At 41.5% G+C, this 22751-nt stretch overlaps 1 protein-coding gene across 1 annotated transcript; it reads right to left on the reverse strand.

Moving 5' to 3' along the window:
* Positions 1-22751, reverse strand: LOC120236152 (cytochrome P450 2U1). The gene is made up of 5 exons (XM_039238781.1): positions 22253-22751; positions 5935-6570; positions 3820-3981; positions 1628-1795; positions 1-886 (listed from the first exon to the last, which is right to left on the reverse strand). The coding sequence occupies exons 1-5, from the start codon at positions 22740-22742 to the stop codon at positions 708-710; spliced, it is 1635 nt and encodes a 544-aa protein (XP_039094712.1). The 5' UTR covers positions 22743-22751; the 3' UTR covers positions 1-707.

Raw genomic sequence — 22751 nt, forward strand, 5'->3', positions numbered from 1 at the left:
TCTCTCTCTCAAAAAATAGATAGACAAACATTTAAAAAAATTGTCTCTCTGTCTTTGAGAGTACTGAAAGAGGAGACATATTAAGCCCAGTGGAAGAGAGAACAGAAAAGGGATGTTCAGCACAGGTTGAATCTTTCCCTGATGAATCCCAGTATCAAAATGCCCAAGCTTACTCTTCAGGGCTCAAGTCAAAAGGCAGAGGCTACCTCTCTGCAAGTAGCTCAGCAGAAAGGAGCTCTGCCTTGAAGCCACCTCTTCAGCCAGGCTCATGGTTCCTATAGTTGAAAAAGAAGGTAGAGATATGGGGTGACTGCACAGCTCAGTCAGTTAAGCATCTGACTCTTGCTTTTGGCTCAAGTCATGATCTTGAGGTTCATGGGATCGGAATTTTCTTAACCTCATTTTACACATGGAATGACTGAGGCACTGAGAGCTGAGAAGAAACGTTCATTGGTGGGAGCCACTGGGAATCAACTGCAGATCCCTTCTTCCAGATCCAGCCCTTTGGCCCCCGACCTGTGAGTCACAGATGCACATTATAAAATGACGAACGTAGGCTATTGAAGAATCAAGCTCTACCCTCCTTCCAGGCTCACTCTCATCTGAGCCTGACCTGGACCCACTGCATTGCTGGGTCTGCTGTCAACTGCAGAGGAAGCATCTGCTTAGAAGGAAATGGATTTACATCCTCTTCTTGGGCATGTTCTTTATCGCTTTGAAATGATTATATTAAATGGATGTGGGGCTAACGTTAGACCATATCTTCCAGTCAGGATGGGCTTCTTGGAATCCTTCGGTAAAGCAAATGTGAAACTCTGCATTAGGCTCACAAACATCAGAAATAATTCCATCTTTGCCAGTTGTTCTCCCATACACACCCGCTTCCCTAAAAATGAGATCAGAAAAGAAAGTTGGGGTTATAAATACCACCCCTTTTCCTATCTCAAGAAGGGCAATTGGCAATAGTATATGAAATATCTCAATTCAGTGTTTTAAATGCAGATGTAGAGAGTTTTAAAATAAAATGGCCACATACACCTCATGGCCTCCCAAAGTACATCCTGGTGAGAATTTTTACACACTAAGTTCACATTTTAACTCCTGCTCATGAAAACTTATCCTCATTCTAGGCAGGAACTAGAGGCAGATCTAGGTGACCTTGTACCTTCCTCTGGCTTTCCTTTGCTCTTGACTGGAAGATTGAAGAGAGAATGAGTCAATAAGAATGGAGCATTCCTTTCTATAGAAAGAGCCCTACATGCACTCATCCAGGCTTCTAAAAGAGGGACTGGTGAGATTAGAGAACCCAGCCTCTCAGCCACCAGACAGCAGAAGGTCACAAGTTGCTCTTAATTCCAACAATTTCCTGGGCCTCAAACAATCCACTGGGTGGCTCAGAAAGGAAAATGTCCAGTCCTGTCTCAGGATTTAAAACCAACTGCTTTCACCTTGTTTTTAAAATCTGAAATAAACACAGGGGAGCTGCATTTACTCTAGATCATTTATCTCTTCTCTTATGTTTGCTTGCCAAGAAATAAATGTTTTTAAAAGTGTCATGAAATAATAAAAGATTCTTTTAGTCCTACCTCTTTAATTATGCCAATTAGAAAATAAAAGTTTAACTGACCTATCCCAAAAGGAATAAATGTTTCTTTTTTAATAAGGTGTCCCTGATCATCCAGAAATCGATTAGGGTAGAATTCATCTGGTTTCTCCCAAATGGCTGGGTCTCTGTGTACTGACCACAAGTTGGGTAATACCACTGTGCCTTTAGGAATGGTATATCCTTGGAGCACTAAAACAAACAGACAAACAAAGAACAGTGTCATTCAACATGTTCTTACTAATAGTTCTCTGTAAACATCACTATCTGGAAAAAAAATCTGGCTACATATCTAGCTACTTAATTTGTGCAGACTAATCACTGAGGTACTTGAAGGTACTGGCAATACCCTATTAACACCATCTCAGCACACAGCCCGAGGCAAGGCACAGGAATCGCTTTAATAGATGTTGAGTTCATGAAATAAATCAAGCAATTAAAACGTTACAATTAAGAGAAAACACTGAAACACAAATCATAGGACATTCCGGGTAAACTTTTCAGAGAATTACAAATTCCTAATATAGTTGACCGTTGAATCATGTGGGGGTTAGGGGTACTGAGCCCCTGCGTAGGTAAAGATCTGCATATGACTTTTGATTCCCCAAAACTTAACTCCTAATACCCTACTGTTGACTGGAAGCCTTACCAATAACATAGTTGATTAACAAATATTTTTGTATTATTTACTGCATTTTTATAATAAATAAAATAAGCTAGAAAAAAGAAAATGTTACTAAAAGATCGTAAGAGAGAAGTGCCTGTCTGGCTCGGTCAATAGAACATATGACTCTTGATCTAGGAGTTGGAGTTTGAATCCCACGTTGGGTAGAGATATTACTTAAAAATAAAAGTCCTTAAAATAAAAAAAAATTAGAAAATAAAACCTTATTTTTAAAGGTCATAAAATACAATTATAGTACTGCACTGTAAAAAATCTGCCTATAAGAGGACCCATGCAGTTCAAACCTGTATTGTTCAATGGTCAACTGTATTTTATGGCAGTAAATGATAAAATAAGTTAGAATCTACATATGTTTTTCATGCATTCATGATATAACTAACTTTTTCTTATTTCCTTCCATATTTCTAGGCTATGCAGTTCATTCATGAATTTTTTCAAACTGTCTCAAAACTTTAAAACTATTTCCAATACACTATTTTTTTAAAAATTTATTACATTTATGAGAGCACGAGCAGGGGAGGGGCAGAGAGAGAAGGAGACACAGAATCCGAAGCAGGCTCCAGGCTCTGAGCAAGCATTCAGCACAGAGCCCAACATGGGGCTTGAACCCACGAACCGTGAGGTCAGGACTTGAGCCGAAGTCAGACACTTAACCAACTGAGCCACCCAGGCGCCCCTCCAATACATTTACTGAGAAAAGTTCTTGTATAAGTGGACCTACTGTAGTTCAAACCCATGTTGTCCAAGGGTCAACTGTACAGAGAAGTCAACACTTGTCAGCTCTTACCACTGACAAGTTCATGTGCAATTTAAACAATGCCCATAAGATATTGCACAGTGTATCTAATTAGCACCCAAAAACCCCATGAAGTGATCCAATATCATTTATAAGTTCTTGCATCCCACAACTGTCTTATAACCATAGTTAAGCTCATTACATCATGGGCTGTCTCCAGAGGAGGTAAGTTCCTTGTTCGGAGGAATTTCACATAGAGTCTGAGGGCTTGCACGTCAAAGACATGACCACAAATGGAGACATTTCAGTGTTGGTGTGAAGTTGACCCAGGTGCCTTAGAATCGGATGGGCTCTTCTAATTCTTTAACATTTATGCTTCAGTTGTAGAACTCTAAGAGGTAAAGTGGGATGGTTCCCAGTTAAAATGCTTAATTTCATTTTCAGACTAGCTCTTCTGACCTCAAGAAGACTGAGAGGTGCCTTTGTTAATTCTGGAGTTTTTTCTGCCAATACAGCCATCTTACATGGCAGTGTAATTTGTTTGACAGTGTAAGTGTGCATGCTCTGAAGTCTAGAGAGCTATTTATAACATAAGCTGTGCTGGAATGCCAGGATGTAATAATGGACAACTGAGGGCTGAAGCATTCACTGGATATTTCATTATCCACAATACAACATTACACCATCAGAAGGGTCAAGCTGGGCAATGATCATCAGGCCCTCACCTCAACTCCTTTGGATTAGAAGGCTGGGCCTCCCTCAAGGGCATTCAGAGGAGAAAGACACTGGACTTGCCTGTTTTCTCTGAGGTCATATGAGGAATGGCAAGTGGCACCACCACAGTCAGCCGCTGCACCTCCATGATGGTGGCTTCTGTGTAGGGCATCTGGGCCTTGTCAGTGAGGGAAGGGACTCTGTTGGCACCAATGACCCTTTCGATTTCTTCATGAACCTTTTCTATGAAAAAAAATTAAAAAGGAAAGAATAACAAAGGATAAACCAGAAGATAAGCCAGAAGAGTTGAGACTGCCCTCCTGTGTATACTCCCCATCGAGTCGTCCACACAACTGGTAAGTTGGCAGCTCAGACCTGATTCAGCCTCAGAGCAGTAAAGCATTGGTTATATATTCCAAGAAGAGGCAGTGAGTCCCAGGGACTCTGTACCACCCTGTGATTCTGAAGGATAGCAGAACAGAAAGAAGGGTAAAGGAGAAAGCATTCTAGATTCAGGAGTACTCTCAATGATTCTTCATATGAACATTAATTTGATCTGTAAGCTTGTATGCGACAACATGAAGTAGCCCAACATGGCCCCCAATGATCCCTGCCTCTTGGTGTTCACATCCTTGTACAGTCCCCTTCCACTCTGTAACAAGTTGATCTGTGTGACCAACAGAATAAAGGAGAAGAGACCCCATGTCAGTCCTGAGCTTAGATTATAAAAGACACTGTGGTTCCTGTCTTGGTACTTGCTCTCATTCGGGGGGATGGCCGCTGCCTCCCCAAGCAGCCTTGAGGAGAAGTCCAAGCGGGGAGGCCTGCAGCCAATAGTCAAGTGGACGGGCCATCTTGGAAGTGGATCCTTCAGTCTCAGTCATTCCTGCAGATGACTGCAGCTCCAGCCAACATCTTGACTACAACTTCATGAGGAATCCTAAGCCAGACCAGCTGCGCTAAGCTGTTCCTGGATTCTTGATCCTCAGAAACTATGTGAGATTGCAAATGGTGGTTGTTTTAAGCTGCTAAATGTTGGGACAATTTGTTATTCAAACGTGAACTAATGCAGTCAGCATAATCTCATTTACTGTAGACAGAAAATGGCCCCTCAAAGATGTCCACACCCTAACCCCCGGAATCTATGAATATTCTACTTTATGTGGCAAAAAGACCTCACAGCTGTGATCAGATTAAAGGCCTTGGGAGGGGGGGATTACCCTGGATTTTCTAGGTGTGCACTAATTACTTGGGTTTTCAAATTGGAGAACTTTCCCCGGTTGCATTTAGAGTCAGAGGAAGATGTGACTAAAAGAAAATGGTCACAGTGCTACAACATCGCTGGATTTGAAGATGGACAAGTGGGGCCAGGAGCCAAGGCAGCTGGAAATGGATTCTCTTTTAGAGCCTCAAGAAAGGAATGCACACTTGCCAATATCTTCATTTTAGGCCAGTGAGACCCAGAAGTTTAAGATAACACATTTGTGTTGATTTAAGTCACTAAGTTTGTGGTTATCTGTTATATAATTGTCCTCTTTTGTATTCTTCTACTATGAACCACCAGACACTCTCTACCTACTGGTATTGACGTGGTGGAGCTAGCTCTGTGATCTTATGAAAGTTGCAGAACTTCTTTGGGTCTCTGTTCTCCAGTTTCAAAACAAGATGACTGCGTTCAGATAATCATGATTCCCTTCAGCTCTAACTTTTCCTTCTTCTCTAAGATTCTTCCTTTATATATATTTCACAGAGAATCAGACCTGTAGAGATTTAAAGCAGGGGCAAGCGAGTATGACATTGGTCTCACTAGGAGTTTCACTATTAATACCTTACCAACTCCCTATGAGATTCAAGGATTTCTATTTTGTTTTCCAGCCTGAAAACATGGTTTGGTGCTAGGAGCCACAGGATCACCAAAGTTGCTGATACTGACTTAAATAGTCTGGCTTTGGGGCACCTGGGTGGCTCAGTTGGTTAAGCGTCTGACTTTGGCTCAGCTCATGATCTCTCAGTTCATGAGTTGAAACCCCATGCTGGGCTCTGTGCTGACAGCTCAGAGCCTGGAGCCTGCTTCAGATTCTGTTTTCCCTCTCTCTCTGCCCGTTCCCTGCTCACTCTCTCTCTCTCAAAAATAAACATTAAAAAAATTTTAAATAGCCTGGCTTTACCTGAATAAAGGAGACATCTGTTAATTACCTTGTATGTTGGGGTTCAGTGACATATACAGAAGGCACCAAAGCAAGGAGTTAGTTGTGGTATCAGTTCCAGCAATGAAGAGATCCCCAATGATATAAAATAAATAATCTTCGTTAAAGCTACTATTGCTATTATTTTTTCTCTCCTCGTCCACGTGGAGAAGGTACATGTCTATGAAATCCTGAGGATTCTCCACATCCAGAGACTCTTGATGGTCTTTGATGATTTTTTTAAGGAAAGTGGTAATATCCTTTTCAATCTGTCTTAATTCTTTAAATGGTCCAAAGGGAAGATAATACAGCCAGGAGCATATATTGACCAGGAGGAGCTGGGTGTTCAGACAGATTTCTAACGCTCGTGACATAAGATTGAGCATTTTCTTAAATTCACTATTGGTGTAATCAAAACGCTGGCCAAAGCACAGGGAGCAAATGATGTTGGAGACAGCGTTGTTGAGAATGGGGAAGGGGCTGAAGGGGTCTTCTCCATGCTTCTGCATTTCCTCTTTCACATATTTAAACTCTTCAATAATCTTGGGTTCCAAGCTAAGTTTTCCCAAGCCAAAATGACGAAGAGTTGAATGAGAGAACTTCCTCTGTTGTCTCCAGACTGGACCATAATGTGCAAATACAATCCCTGCAAAAGGACACCAAGAAAAGGTAAGAATGAACAATGCCTGATAACACTTAAAAGGACTTAGAATGAAGTGTGTTTTGTGTTTGTCAAGTCACGTGTGCAAAGTTCATCGACAGGTAGAGATCACCAGTCAAGAAGAATGATTAGCAAAATTTAATTATCAAGATAGTATATGTTTCTAATAACAAAAATCCTATCCAATAAAGCTTATAGATAGGAACCCCCAGTGAAATGAAAAGCAATGAATTTCAATTTTTAGAGTTAGCATAAATTTTACTTATTTTAGTTCTTAAAATTTTTTACAACAATTATTTATTTAAATTCAAGTTAGTTAACATATAGCATAGTATTGATTTCAGAAGTAGAACTCAATGATTTATCACTTACATACAACACCAAGTACTCATCCCAACAAGTGTCCTCCCTAATGGTCATCATCCATTTAACCCATCTCTGCACCCACCTCCTGCCCAGCATTTTATTAATTTGTTTGTTTTACTGTTTATTTATTTTAGTATTATTTATTTAGTACGTATTTAATATTATTTATTTTAGTATTTTATTATTATTATGTAATTTACCCCCAAGGTAGTTAACAAATAGTGTGATAATGATTTCAGGAATAGAATTTAGTGATTCATCACTTACATGTAACACCCAGTGCTCATCTCAACAAGTGTCCCCCTTAATGCCCCTTGCCCATTTAGCCCATCCCCTTACCCCAAATCCCTCCAGCACCCCTCAGTTTGTTCTCTGTGTTTAGGAGTCTCTTATGGTTTGTCTCCTTCCCTGTTTTTATCTTAGTTTTGCTTCCCTTCCTTTATGTTCATCTGTTTTGTAACTTAAATTCCACATATGAGTGAAGTCATTTGACATTTGTCTTTCTGATTTATTTCACTTAGCATAATATACTCTAATTCCATCCATGTGTTGCAAATGGCAAGATTTCCCATTCTTTTTAATCACCAATAATATTCCATAATATATATAAACCACATCTTTTTTACCCATTCATCAGTCGATGGGCATTTGGGCTCTTTCCATATGTTGGCTATTGTCGATAGCGCTGCTATAAACATCAGGATGCATTGCACCTTTTGAATTAGCACTCCTGCATCCTTGGGATAAATAGCTAGTAGTGCAATTCCTGGGGCATGGAGTAGTTCTATTTTTAATTTTTTGAGGAACCTTCATACTGCTTTCCAGAGTGGCTGCACCAGTTTGCATTTTCACCAGCAGTGCAAAAGGGTTCCTCTTTCTCTAGCATAAATTTCTGAATCTTATGTTTCAGAAGAGTAAATCTAGGCTTAAAAAATATCAGGCTGGGGGGTACCTGGCTGGCTCAGTTGGTTAAGCATCTGGCTTCAGCTCAGGTCATGATATCATGGTTCATGGGTTCAAGTTCTGCGTGGGGCTCTGTGCTGATGGCTCAGAGCCTGGATCCTGCTTCAGATTCTCCCTCCCCCACTTGTACTCTGTCTCTCTCAAAAATAAATAAACATTAAAAAAAAGTTTTCAGGCTGGATATACCCATATTCTAAAGATTCTGAATAGAAGGAGGGCAAGCACAGTACCTGATGGTGCTGACTATTAAAATCCCAGCTTCTGGCATCATTTTGAGTACACGGGAGGAACTTGTTAAATATTAGTCAAATAAACCCACCATCTCACTGGATTCTAACACCCGGCATCAGTTTAGAACCAAATAGCTGGCAGGTAATCTAAAATGTCTGTTGCTGGCAACAGCCTTAATTTACAAACATCTGAACTCAAAGTCATCCACAACTATACCTCATTTGATTCTCACTTATGTTATACATCTCCCACCATTGAATGCAACAGAATTGTTCCCAGACGTCGTATCAATTTGTTTTCAAGTATTCCTTGTTTCCTGTCACCTACTTCAGGCTTTTATTTTCCATAGTGCTCTTTATTGTTCCAGCTGGTTCTCCATTGCCGTTTTTAATCTATTTCATTTCTGCTATCTTCGAGGACATGCATCACTTACTTAACAAATATTTCTGAAGGCCGACTCTGTACCAGATAAGGGAATGCTCTGAATCCAGCTGAGGATGAAATACAGACCTTTCTCTGTGGTTAAATCTTCTCACAGTCTTTAATACCTCTACAAAATGCCTCACCATGTAAACATCCATGTGGTCAAATGAATCAGACAATTTACCAGCTCTGCTTTTCTTCTTGGACCCTGCCACGCATCTGCTCAAATCGGCTGCTTTTAGGCCTTCTTTTAGGTGTGATGCCACAGAAGTCATGTGGGGCACCATTTAGGAATTACCTTAGATTCTCCTGTGTTGAACCCATTTCCAGGAATTCTACTTCTTCTTTCGTTTCCTTCCCTTCTTTTGCTAAAGCAAGAATGTATGGGTGGCAAATTTTGAAAGATTATTTTTAGAAAATGTATTCATTCTACTTTTTCTACTTCCTCAGAATTTTGAAGAAACTGCTAAAAGTGGATTGATGAGTCATAAAATACGTACTTTGGCAATGTGACTAGACTTGCCAAGTTACTCTCCAAAGTGCTTAAAGTGCATTGTCTTAATTACTGTTACTCTATGACATAGAAATAGACTTTACGGTGAGTCTTAACATCTAATAGGGAAGTCCCCCTCCTTGTTCTCTTTCAAAATTGTTTTTTGAAATTATTCTTGGCTCTTCACTCTTTTATAAAACTTTAGAATCAGCTTGTCAAATTCTATAAAAAAACACTTTTGAGATTTTCATTGGAACTGCATTTAATTTCTAGGTTTGAAACTGTCTTCTTTCTGGTAATTGAACCTGCTTGTAATAAAAAAATGAATCCAATTTTGGTTAAATAGTGTTTTTATATATTTTTTTAATTGATGGATTTGGTTCCCTAGTATTTTTTTTAATTCATATTCATAAATGAAAATGGCCAATACATTTGCTTTTTCCTCATAATGTACTTGTCTGGATATCTTGGCTTTCTAAACTAAGCCAGGGTATATTCTTTCTCTCTGGAAGAATTTGTGTAAAATTATAATATGTTCCTCTTTTTTCTTTTGAGTTTATGCTTTTATTCTTTTCCAGATATATAAAGTTGGCCATCTAACTTATTACTTTTCAGACTTTTATCCTAATACATAACTTAAGGCTCTACATTTGCCCCTGGGTACCATGTTAGCTGCACTCCACAAGTACTGTTTGCATGTGTTATCACTATAATCTTAAATTAAAATATTTTTTCTATTATGATTTTTTGTCACCTAATTTGTCTTATAGTGATTTTTGACATTAATGAGGCTTGCTAGTAGGTGATCAATTTTAATAAAATTTCCAATAAAATTTAGAGAATTTTTATCAAATCAATTGTTGGGTACAGGGTTCTCTATATGTTCAATATGAAAAGCCTGATAACCGTTAGGATCAAATCGTTTCTATCCTTAGCACATTTTGATCTTCTTGCTGTCTCGATTATTCAAATGCTTATGTTAAAATACTTTGCTAAAATGGTACATTTATTGATTTCTCTTTGCGATTCTGTAAGTTTTACTATAGAATTTTGCAATGTAGCTGCTTGTATCTATTCACTTATCTTTGCTGTTAGATACCTATATGTGCTAGAGAACACTGTTAGGTACATGCACGTTTCAAATTATTATATCTTCCTTGTCCTCTTCTCATCATGTAATTCATTAATTCTTTTTTTTTTTAAATGTTTTATTTATTTCTAGGAGAGAGAGAGACAGCGTGAGCAGGGGAAGGTCAGAGAGAGAGGGAGTCACAGACTGAAACAGGCTCCAGGCTCTGAGCTGGCAGTCAGCACAGAGCCTGACGCGAGGCTCGAACCCACGAACCGCGAGATCATGACCTAAGCGAAAGTCGGACGTTTAACCGACTAAGCCACCCAGGCGCCCCTTAATTCATTAATTCTTAACAACGAAGTTTGACTTAAAGTATATGTTGTCAAAAAGATATCAGTTTTTTCTTTTAAAAACATTTTTTTAATGTTTATTTATTTTTGAGAGAGAGACAGTGTGAGTGGGGCTGTCAGCACAGAGCCTGACATGGGGCTCGAACTCATGAACCGCGAGATCATGACTTGAGGCAAAGTCAGACACTTAACCGACTGAGCCACCCAGGCATCCCAACAGCTTTTCTTTTTAAAGTATTGCCTTGGTATAACCTTTTCCTTTCTTTCACTTTGAATTTTAATGTACCCTTATGTTTGCGGCATTTTTCTTTTAGAGGGAGAGTATGTCTCTTTTAAAATAACATTCATTTGGGGGCACCTGGGTGGCTCAGTCAGTTGAGAACCCGACTTCGGTTTAGGTCATGATCTTACAGTTTGTGAGTTCAAGCCTCACGATGGGCTCTGTGCTGACTGCTCAGAGCCTGAAGCCTGCCTTGGATTCTATGTCTCCCTCTCTCTCTGCCTCTCCCCTGCTCACGCTCATTCTCTCTCTGTCTCTCAAAAATGAATAAATATTTTAAAAAATCAAAATAACATACATTTGGATTTTTTTAAAAAAATCCATTCTAGCAATCTATCCTTTAGCCAATTTAGTTCATTTATATGTACTATAATCACAAATTTATTCCTAACACATTATTTTGAACTTTATCCAGTTGTATCTATTCCTTTTTCTCCTTCCTTTCTTGCCTTCTTTTGCATTAGAGAAACAAAGTGAATACTCACCCTTTAACTTTTGTTTTAATTAAAAAAATTTTTTTAAATGTTTTATTTATTTCTGAGAGAGAGACAGTGTGAGCAGGGGAGGGTCAGAGAGAGAAGGAGATACAGAATCTGAAACAGGCTCCAGGCTCTGAGCTAGCTGTCAGCACAGAGCCCAACATGGGGCTCGAACCCATGAACCATCAGATCATGACCTGAGCTGGAGTCGGACGCTTAACCAACTGAGCCACCCAGGCGCCCCTCACCCTTTAACTTTTAACATAGTTACTTAAAGTCCAGATTAATGATCAGCAAGCTTTAGCCCACAGGTCAAATCCAGCCTGCTGCCTCTTTTTATATGGACAGTCAGCAAACATGAGTTTTTGCATTTTTAAATGGCTGGAAAAAAATCTAAACAATATTTCATGATATATGGAAAACATTGAAATTTCAGGGCTTATAAATAAGGCTACTAGAACACAGCAGTTAAGGAGCCACCGTAATTCATTCACATATAGTCTCTGGCAGCCTTTGTACTAAAATGGGAGGGTACTTGCAACAGGGATTGGAAGTAGCAGAGAACACTTTCTCTGCCAGGGTCCAAGCCAAGACAGACAGATTTCCTTGTTTTCTTTTGCTAGTGGCCAGGTTGGTTGGGTGTTCCTTGTCAAACTCAATCTTGAACTTAGAGTGAAGCTCTTTAAGAGTCTTCCATCTAGAGCAACTTTTACTCTTGTGTGATGGAAGATCATAGATCTTTCTGCCCTCACTCCACCTGCTTTGCATCTCTGGCCAAGAAGTCATTTAAACCCAAGATTGTTCAGAGCATCCTACTTTCTGTTTTTTGAAGAGGTGGGTATGGTGATAAGGAACAGTCTAACTATATTTTGTATGCATTTCAAACAATCACTGTTCTAGCCCACTGGTTCACACCCATCTCCTGTAACCACTGGTGTCTCCAATTCCTGAGACTTTCTGGGGTTCTTCAGGGTAAACTGTCTCACACTGCACTAGTACCTGCCCCCAGTGTAGACCAATTAGGTCATCCTCCACTCTATGAAGTCACTTGCCAATCCGATGTCTACTTTTTGTCTTCAAATGTTGTGGTGCAGGACTGTGGATTCACTTCATCCTGGACGGAGCGTGTGCTTCTGTTAAAAGTCTCTCTGGTTTGGTGTGTGATTATCAAGACAAAGAAGAAATGGAAATGTCTTAACCATTCCTGAAACTAGAACTCTCCCTTTAATAAAGCCCCATAAACTCTTTCCTAGGCAACCACATTTAACCTTGGCCAACTCTTGGTGCATTCAGCATTCAGAGGTTAAGTATTGTTGGGCCTCCTTCTTTTTCCTTACAAAGATCCAGTCTCTCACTCTAACTTCAGGATTTGATACTAATTTTAACTACCATCTAATTAAGATATCACTTATGACATCTCTGTTTTGCCTTATTTCCTAAGGATATTTTTCTTTTATTAGGTTCTTAGTCTTTTTAATCTACTCACCAACTTTTAAACTACACATATGTATTTTAGAAATATTTTACCTAGCAAAAAACCTCTTTACTATCAGCTTTTCCAATATTTATTTAGAGTCCCCCATATACCAGTTACTAAGGGAATATCAATTGAAAGAAACATGTTCCCTCTTTTTAAGATGTTAGACATTAGGGGAACTGAATCAACTAACAATCCAAATACACTATTGTATGCTAGATTGTATTGAAGTTACAGATGGTATTGAACGTTGTATATTGGATTGTACTGAGGTTGCCTGCTTGGAATGCACAGTACTGAATGTTTTATGTTGGACTGTATTGAATGTTGCATTGTTATAATGCACTGGTTGAATGTTGTACGTCAGAGGTGTACTGAAGTTGTAATGTAGACAAAGGAAGGAGCACCATGTCAGCTGAGGAAGGCAGCACTTCTCAGAAGAAAGGACAACTGAGCTGATTCTGCATTTGTAAATAAAGATGTGCGTAGGGGCGCCTGGGTGGCTCAGTCAGTTAAGCATCTGACTTCAGCTCATCGTTTGTGTTTGAGCTCCAAATGTGTTTGAGCTCCAAATCAGGTTCTCTGCTGTCAGTGCAGAGCCCGCTTCAGATCCTCTGTCTCCCTCCCTGTCCTCCCCTCCCCAGCTCATACACATGTGTGCTCTCTCTCTCTCTCTCTCAAAAATAATGTTTAAAAAAACAGTAAAAAAATTAAAGAAGTGTATAAAGGTACATTTTTGAAAAATAAGTAATTTGAGCAAAGTTAAATAGGACGTTTAGAGAAGGACTAAATTATTTTTTTTTTCTTTCTCAAGTTAGCTAATATACAGTGTAGTCTTGGCTTTAGGAGTAGATTCCAGTGATTCATCACTTACATAGAATACCCAGTGCTCATCCCAACAAGTGAAGGGCTAAACTACCTTCAGAGGGAAATCAGGTTTAGACAAGGTAAGGAAGTGGAGAGAACCTTCTCAGAAGAGGCTAATATTGGGACATCTGACAACAGGCTGGCAGGTATGAAGTGCAGGACAAAAGAGATGACCAAAGAGACAGCGTCTGAGAATGCTCGAATGAGAGGCATGGACAGAATTAATGGCCTCAAGGTTCCGAACTTAACAAAACACCTGTGTTTTGGAGCCAGAATGGCTTACGGTCTTAGGAGCCTCTGAAAGAGGTTCAGGCACATCCTACACTTGCTGACATCTCCATTCTTAGCCCTGAAAAGCAATGGTATTTGTGGATGTACACAAAGACTTCACTTCGAGGAGGATAATACCACTAAAAAATATAAATGGCTCCAAAGCAAAAATCAGGATTCTTTTTGGTGAGAATGACAAAAATATATCCTTAAGGAGGTTTGGCAAAGAGGCCAATTAGGCTGTGGAACCCAAAAAACAGGAAGAGCCAGGTGTCATCACCTCAGAGAAGACTAAATGCCACACAACTCTTTCTCGCTGCGCCCATTTTTCAAATGCTTTCTGCCTGACTTCACTTCTTCCCACTGCAAACTAGCTTTTCCAAGCCTCAGGAGGTATCTTCAGATGCCTAATCTCCCATTTTCCCCACCAGAGAGGAAAGGCCTCTATTCTTCAGGTCTAAACTTAAAAAAATGCTGGGGGAGGATTCAGATGCTTCAGTCTGGTATCCCCTGGTGATACCAATTTGGAGCACCGTAAGCTTATTTTGTGACTTCCGGACTATGCCAGGAATATAAATTCTTGAGTTCTGTGCCCAGCCTACAGACTAGCCACTGGTACAAAGAAGTAAGACATTCTGATCCAGCCACTCTTGATAAGGGCTCTAACCCTTGCCTAATCACTGTGGCCAGAGAGGGGGATTCATGTAAAGATATGACATCTCATGTTCCAACCACAGGTAGTGGGTACAAATGAGTGGTGAGGACAAACAGCTCCTTAAAAGGGAGGGCTCTACAGAGAACAGGTGTCAGACAGTTGAAACAAAAATCCACTTCAAAACAAACACAGCATAAGCTAAACCGACTGTGACAGATTCTCACAAAGGTATGTTGTACAGCTCTTGGGATCTCTGCAGGAGAATATTTAATAATATGAAAATATGTTCAGAAAATGTAAGTGATAAAAATAATTTTAAAGAGTCTAGGGGTGCCTGGGTGGCTCAGTCGGTTAAGCGTCTGACTTCGGCTCAGGTCATGATCTCACGGTTCAAGGGTTCGAGTCCTACGTCGGGCTCTGTGCTGACAGCTAGCTCAGAGCCTGGAGTTTGTTTTTTCAGATTCTGTGTCTCCCTCTCTCTCTGACCCTCTCCTGCTCATGCTGTCTCTCTCTCTCTCCGAAATAAATAAAACATTAAAAAATATTAAAAAGATTTTTTAAAGAGTCTGAATATGATTCCATTTTAAAGAAGCAAATACATTGTTTAAAAATGCATGCACATATAGAAAAAAATACTGGAAGGTTGCCACAGGCTGAACGTGCCCCCTCCCCAATCCATATGTTAAATCCTAATGCTCAATGTGATTTAAATAAATGAAGACAGAGCCTTCGTGAAGGAGATTAGTGTCCTTATATCCTTATAAAAGAGGCCCCAGACACTTGCGGGGATGAGCACTGGGTGTTATATGGAAACCAACTTGACAATAAACTATTAAAAATAATAATAAAAACAAATGAAAAATTAAAAAAATAAAGGAAAAAAATTAAAAAAATAAAAAATAAAAGAGGCCCCAGAGATCTCCCTTGCCCCACTTCTACCATGTGAGGTTAAAGATGACCATCTTTGAATTAAGAAGCAGGCCCTCAGCAGACACCAAGTCTGCTGGTGTATTGATCTCAGATTTCCCAGCCTCCAGAACTGTAAGAAATAAATTCTGTTGTTTACTAAGCCCTCTAGCCTGTGGTCCTCTATTATAGCAGCTCAAATAGGCTAAGACAAAGGCAATACATAAAAATACCAACCATGGCTATCTTAAAATAACAGTGATCCCAAATGATTTTTAATTCTTTTTGGGAAGAATTAAAAGGAATTCTTTTTTCCTTTTCCACATTTTATGTTTTACAATAATAAGCATAAAGTAAAAGTACTTAAATACATTAAATCTGATGAAATTTACATTCATCGCATAAAAGTTTTCTTCCTCCTGATGCAGAGAAGGTGCTATGTATCCACTGATTACATTTGCCCTTTCCTTCCATGGGATCATTAAAGTGATCCTTTTACTCGGAATTCAGGCCATCTTGATACTAGTACATAACTATTTCAAATATTTATCTTACTGTACTTACTACAAGATTTGGCTATCCAGTTTTTCTTTATTTGATTTCAGTTTAGTTTTGAGAGAGCAAGAGAGTGAGAGAGCGAGAGAGAGAGTGAGAGAGCGAGAGAGAGCAGGGAAGGGACAGAGAGAGAGAGAAAGAATCTTAAGTAGGCTCCACGCCCAGCACAGATGACCCTGAGATCATGACCTGAACAGAAATCAAGAGTCAGACACTCAAGTGACTGAGCCACTCAGGCACCCGTCTTCATTCATTTTTAAATTCCCCAGATGAACTTTCATTTTCTATTTTCATTTCGCATCTTCTTCCCTTTTAAAGTAGTCAGTACTAACTGATCTATACTCTGCTTTTAAATTTCTTCCTAATTTCCTTTTACGTTCCATTTTTTTAAGGCTCTGCAATTTGCTTTCACTCTTGCTCCAAGTTTCTAGCAATCTCTTCAAATTAGAAATAATCTAATTTCTAGGACGTCTGGGTGGCTCAGTCAGTTGAGTGTCAGACTCTTGATTTCAGCTCAGGCCATGATCCCAGGGTCGTGGGTTCAAGCCCTACATCAGACTCTGAGCCAAGCATGGAGCCTGCTTAGGATTCTTTCTCTCTCCCTCTACCCCTTGCTCCTGCTCACGCTCTAAGATTAAAAAAAAAAGGAAGAAGAAAGAAAAGAAAGAAAATTTAATTCCTATCAACAGAGAAATAGATGAATCAACTAACAAAAGCTGGAATAGAAATGGTACTTTAAATATATGACAAACGTAAGTTTTTAAAAAACACACTAAATGAAGTATTGAAGTATTGTTTATGAATGTGAAGCAAATCTGAATGGTAGACAAAAAAATGTATATGCTCTCTGAACTTTATATTTGAATTATTTTATAATAAAACCGTGATGTACACAAACCTTTTAGAAGAAACAGACTACACTTAGAGTAAAGCACTTTTGGGAGCCTTGGCTCTGACTTTGTAGCTTTATTTTCTATTCCTGCTCAGGAAAGAATCAGACAGACTGATGAGAATGATGGGCACAGCTACTGTAAAATACCTTTATGGCATATCTAGCTTACTAGGGTTTTTATTGGCTTAAAAAGAACATCAACGTGTCTAAGCATATTTTGAAAAATTCAAATATAATAACCTCCCACGTTCTAGAACTTTTTGGCAATGTGTTAAGTCAACTATTTCCAGCCTGTCGGTGCACATCACTGTTTATAAAACATTTCTTTCTCTGCTAGTCTCACCAAGTTTAGCACCAACGTTCTTTAAAATCTTTTTTCAAATTTATTTTTTAATTTTTTGAGAGAGCATGTGTGTGCAAGCATGAGTGGAGGAAGGGCATAGGGAAAGGAAGAGAGAATCCCAAGCAAGTTCCGTGGCAAGCACAGAGCCAGACACGGGGCTCGATCTTACCACGACTAGATCATAACCTGAGCCAAAATCAAGAGTTGGCTACTTAACTGACTGAGCCAGCCAGGTGCCCCTAAAAATATCTTGTACTAACTACTTGCTAATGTTATTGGCTTCTAATTCCTGATTCCATTTCTCTTTCTCCTATTTCTACACATTTCTTTTCTAGACAATTTCACATTTTCTAATTCTGCCATTGGAAAGAAGTAGCCAAAGGTAGCTTGAGCTCTCCTAAAGTCGTCCCAAGCAGCCTAGCCCTTGGCTCTCATGGCCTCTCTCCTTCAGGCTGATAATTTCAGGCTACCCATGTCTTGATTTGTGAAGTCTACCCAGAATTTGTCTGGTCCCTCATCCTTTGATGGGCATCTTGAAATAAACTCACGTTCTCCCCTTTTGTTCTTCACCCTTGAACCGTTTCCATTAAAAAAAACACTCATTAGCCGTCTCCATTTTCTTATCCGGATGATCTGTTCTCTACTCTAAGTTAGCCACACAAGCATCTCCTTTGTGACCCACGGTTCTTCCCTTCCCTTGGCTTGTCAACTACCTTCCCCTGTCATAGCAACTTTTCTCAGTTCACAGCACATCGCCCAACACACACCCACTAGAAAACAAGAGCAGTATCACCTAAAGAACCCTAACTGTCTCTTGGGAGAATGAATGCTTTAGTTGAGGTGCTGAAACACCCTGTTACCCCAGGCTCCCAGGCCCTTCCTACATAGAGATTTAATAATATGTTGTGATGCAACTAACACTTAGAAACTGTCTTCTTACAAGGGCAGTGAGGTGGCTCAGTTAGTTAAGTGTTGACTCAGGTCATGAGCTCAATGTCCTGAGATCGATCTCGAGTCAAGATTCGTGCTGAGCATGGAGCCTGCTTAAGATTCTCTCCCTTGCCTCACTCTGCCCCTCCCCCGCACACACACCAGCTCATGCTCTCGTGCACTCACACAGGCTCTCTCTCTCATTCAAAAACAAATAAAAGAAACTGTCTTAGATTTTTGAGCAAACCATATAGCCACCAAGAAGGACCTCAGAGAAGAAAACCTAATTCACACCTTAAAAATATCTAGAGGAAAACATTGATGTGCAAAAAAATTACAATATAATGTGTTGAGTGCATCAACAGAGGTTTGTATGCATATATGCATTCATTTTTTGATTGCCTACTCTGTGCCAATTAGTGGGGTTACAGTGGGTAACAACAGAAACCAAATCTCTGCCCTCACAGGGTTTATATTCCCTTGGTAGGTAGAGCTGGTGATAGGCTAAATATTTTCAAAGTGTTTAATGAGTGAAATATGAACGAGATAAAAATAAGTTGTCACTGGGGCGCCTGGGTGGCTTAGTTGGTTAAGCATCTGACTTTCGCTTAGGTCATGATCTCGCGGTTCCGTGGGTTTGAGCCCCGCGTCGGGCTCTGTGCTGACTGCCAGCTCGGAGCCTGGAGCCTGTTTCAGTCTGTGACTCCCTCTCTCTCTGACCCTCCCCTGCTCACGCTGTCTCTCTCTCTCTCAGAAATAAATAAAACATTAAAAAATTAAAAAAAAAATAAGTTGTCATATTGAGCAGTGTCTAAAATCGGACTGAAAGGTGACACTTAGACTGCGAGAGGATGAGGAGTCAGTCATATGAAAAGTTACTCTGGGCCAATGGACAATAAACCCAGTAGACTGAGGCAGTCACAAGCTTGGCAGGAATCCGCTTAATTTTTTTTAAAGATCAGGTTGAAATGATGAGTAACGGCAGAACGGAAAGAGAGAAAGTCAGAAAGGCAGGCGGGGTCTGGATTCTTCAGGCACACCAGGTACAGGAAGCAGTTGGAGGCAACCAGTTTCCGCTGGGGAGCAACGTGGTTTGAATCATGCGTGTGGTTTTTTTAAGTTATTTATTTATTTTGAGGGAGAGAGAGGGAGAGAGAGAGGAGAGACAGAGAGTGCAAGTGGGGGAATGGCAGAGTAGGAGAAAGAGAGAGAAAAGCCCAAGCAGGCTCTGCAATGCCAGCACACAGCCCATCATGGCACTCGAACCCTTGAACCCCGAGATCATGACCTGAGCCGAAGTCAGATGCTGACTGAGCCACCCAGGCGCCCCTGTTTCATGGTTTTTAAGAGCTCCCTTTGGCTGCTGTGTGGAAAAAAAACTGGATGCGGTGCTTGGGTGGCTCAGTCAGTTAAACGTCTGACTTCGGTTCAGGTCATGATCTCGTAGTTCCTGGGTTCAAGCCCCCCATCAGGCTCTGTGCCGACAGCTCGGAGCCTGAAGCCTCTTCATATTCTGTGTCTTCTCTCTCTGTCCCTCCCCCGCTCATGCTGTCTCTCTCTCAAAATAAATAAATATTAAGAGAAAAAAAACAACTTGTGTAGAAGCAAATAGGAAGGTAAGTGGCTTCAAGTTATCAAATGAAAAATGATGGTACCTGGCATGAAGGTGCTGACAACAGAGGCGGAAAAAAGTGGATGGATACAGAACTGTCGCTGCAGAACTGACAAGACCTGCTAACTGACTGGCAGGGGTGGGAGGGGGGTGGGAGGGAAGTGGGAGGGGAGTGGGAGGGGAGTGGGGTTTCCGTCCGAACAGTGGTACAGAGAAAGGGTAGCTCACCTCTCCCCGGTAGGAGGAAGAGTATGCTAGGGAACACATTCTCAAAGAGGTTCCACTTAAGCGGGTATGAAAAACAGAAAACAGCAAGGTGAGGATGTGGGCAGACTGGAACCTTGTTCATTGCTGGTGGGGATGTAAAATGGTGCAGACACCATGGAAAACAGTAGAGCAGTTACTCAAGAAATTAAATACAGAATTGCGATATGATCAAGCAATTCCACCTCTGGGTAACTACTCAAAATAACTGAGAAGAGGGACTAGAATGGGTATTGTACCATGTGCATAGCAGCATTTTTCACAATAGCAAAAAGGCAGAAGTATCCAAGCACCCATCAGAGAACGAATGGATAAACAAAATGTGTTATAGACATTCAACGGAGCAGTATTCAGACTTAAAAAGGCAAGCAATTCTCACGCACGCTACAACATGGAAGAACCTTAAAACATGGGGCTAAGTGAAGTGTGTCAGTTACAAAAGAACAAATATTGGACGCTACCACTTACATCAAGTACCTAGAATAGTCACATTCACAGAGTCCAAAAATAGAACGGTGGTTGCCAGGGGCTAGAGAGAGGAAGGAGGGTCTTTTCGTTTTTGTTTTAAATTTTACATAATCTCTACCCCCAACATGGGGCTCGAACTCACAACCCCAGGATGGAGAGTCACATGCTCTACGAACTGAGCCAGCCAGGTGGCCCAAGGAGGGGATTTTTTAAATGTTTGTTTCATGGGTACGAAGTTTCAGTTTTGCAAGATTAAAGATTTTCTGGAGATAGTGGTAACAGTTTCATAACAATGTGAATGACCTAATGTCACTGAACTTAACAATGGCTAAGATGGCAAATTTTATGTTATGTGTATTTCACCACAATTTGTCTAAAGAGAGAGGAAAGAAAAGAAGAGCAAGCAGGAGTTCTCTGGGCAGCCATGAGATTGGAAGAGAATTCTAGGTAGAAGCAGCAGCATGTGTGAAGGCATGGAGATGGTGGGTTATGAACTGTGACATTTGTTTTTCAGTGGGATATTTAAAGTATTATAATCATCACTGCTATTCATTTAAAATCCTGAGGGAAAACTCTGGCTTAATCAGATTTTTTTTTTTTTTTTTTTTGAGAGAGCGATAGAGACAGCATAAGCAGGGGAGGGTCAGAGAGAGAGAGGGAGACACAGAATCCGAAACAGGCTCCAGGCTGTGAGCTAGTTGTCAGCACAGAGGCCGATGCGGGGCTCGAACCCACGAACCGTGAGATCATGACTTGAGCTGAAGCCAGACGCTTAACCAACTAGGCCCCCCAGGCCCCCCTGGTTTAATCAGATTCTTAAAAGCCTGAATCTCTTTATGTCACAGTCTACGTTCTCCTAGATGTCAGTCTAGTGGTAAAGACCCACATCTAGGCCCAAAGTTACAAAATTCTGTAGCCCCAGTTTTGATAAGTGCAGCCAAAAAAGTACTTGTGCAAAGAAACTGGTTCCAAAAGGGAACTAACTTGGAGAGGGAGTGAGAAAAATCTTCCAGAAGGAAAAGACTGATGAAAGGCAATTAAATTAACATTATGAACTCAGACAAAAAGATCTGGGACCTATGCCAGCCAGTAAGACAAAAGGTAAGACTGATAAACAAAGGATGTGGAAGGATTTGAGTTAGGGAGAGGGTAAATGTGGATAATATGCTTCCCAACCATCAAAACTGCCCAACTTGGACTTCCATAAGCAGAAATCACAGAGGTTACAAGCCAGGTAGACTAGGTTTGCCACTAGGCTCCTAACACGTTTTCTGGACTTTCTATCTTCTGGGAAACTATCTTCTTAAACTCTTTCATTCAGAACACAGAAGGTGTAATGAGTATCCCCGTTTCCTTCTAACACCGCCAAAGTTTCCCCCTGGGGACTCAGCTTTGAGGATGAAGCCTTGTTCTGGAAAGGACTGGATATCCCCGGAAGCATTGAGCCTGGCTTTCACACCGTGCCTCCACCCGCGCCCCCGGCCCCATTACCCTTCCTCAACTTTCCGGTGGGTTTCCCACCCCTTATCTCGGAATGAGAACGAGTCCCCCATCCATCACAGCTCGGTGAGATCTGAAAGGCACCAGAAAAAGGAGGCGTCGCCGCCGCCGCCCTCCTGCTTTGGGCTGCCTGCAGGTGAGCCGGGCTGGGTGCGCGCGACTGCAAAGGGCACAGGAACCACAGCCCGGTGCACCTGGCGCCTCACGCGCGGCATCGCGCGTTCACACGGCCCGCGACCCTCAAGGCTCCGGCGGCCGAGGCCCGGCTCACCCTTCTCCTTGGTTACGAGGGAGACGAGCGGCACCCGCGGGCGGTCGCTGAAGATCTCGGCCTGTTGCACCAGCGCCTCGCGCACGCTTTGGAAGTCGCTGAGGACCACCACCAGGTAGTGGCCGATGAAAAAGCTGAAGACGTTGCCGTATATGTGGGCCAGATCGGCCAGGAGCAACTGCGGGCCCAGGGCCGAGGGCTCCACTCCTGCGGCCGTCGCCCGGCGATGCAGCCAGCTCTTCCGTCGGAGGAACGGTGGCAGCAGCACGAAGCCGAAGTTGCCCACCACGGGCCAGGGCGTGGGCCCCGGGGGGATGCCCCGCGCCCGGTGCCGCCACAGCCAGCTCCAGCGGAGCAGCGCCGCGAGGCCGAGCAGCAGCAGCGCGCCGCCGACGGGGTCCAGCCGCGGCAGCTCGAGAGGCGCGTGCGGCAGGCGCAGAGGCCAGCGCCAGCCCTCGGCTGGGGGCTGCGGCGGCCTCGCGGAGCCCATGGCCTGCGC

Source organism: Hyaena hyaena, unplaced genomic scaffold, assembly GCF_003009895.1.
Source record: "Hyaena hyaena isolate Hyena2069 unplaced genomic scaffold, ASM300989v1 scaffold_146, whole genome shotgun sequence".
NCBI lineage: Eukaryota > Metazoa > Chordata > Mammalia > Carnivora > Hyaenidae > Hyaena > Hyaena hyaena.

Bases quoted from the DNA above. Each gene is read 5' to 3' on its own strand.
- LOC120236152 (XM_039238781.1), bottom strand. From the start codon at position 22,742: ATGGGCTCCGCGAGGCCGCCGCAGCCCCCAGCCGAGGGCTGGCGCTGG. The intron at 3,982-5,934 runs GTAATTAACAGA...TTTTTTTCATAG, and splicing joins ACTGAACCCCAACATACAAG to AAAAGGTTCATGAAGAAATC. The intron at 887-1,627 runs GTCAGTTAAACT...TCTCATTTTTAG, and splicing joins ATTTATTCCTTTTGGGATAG to GGAAGCGGGTGTGTATGGGA.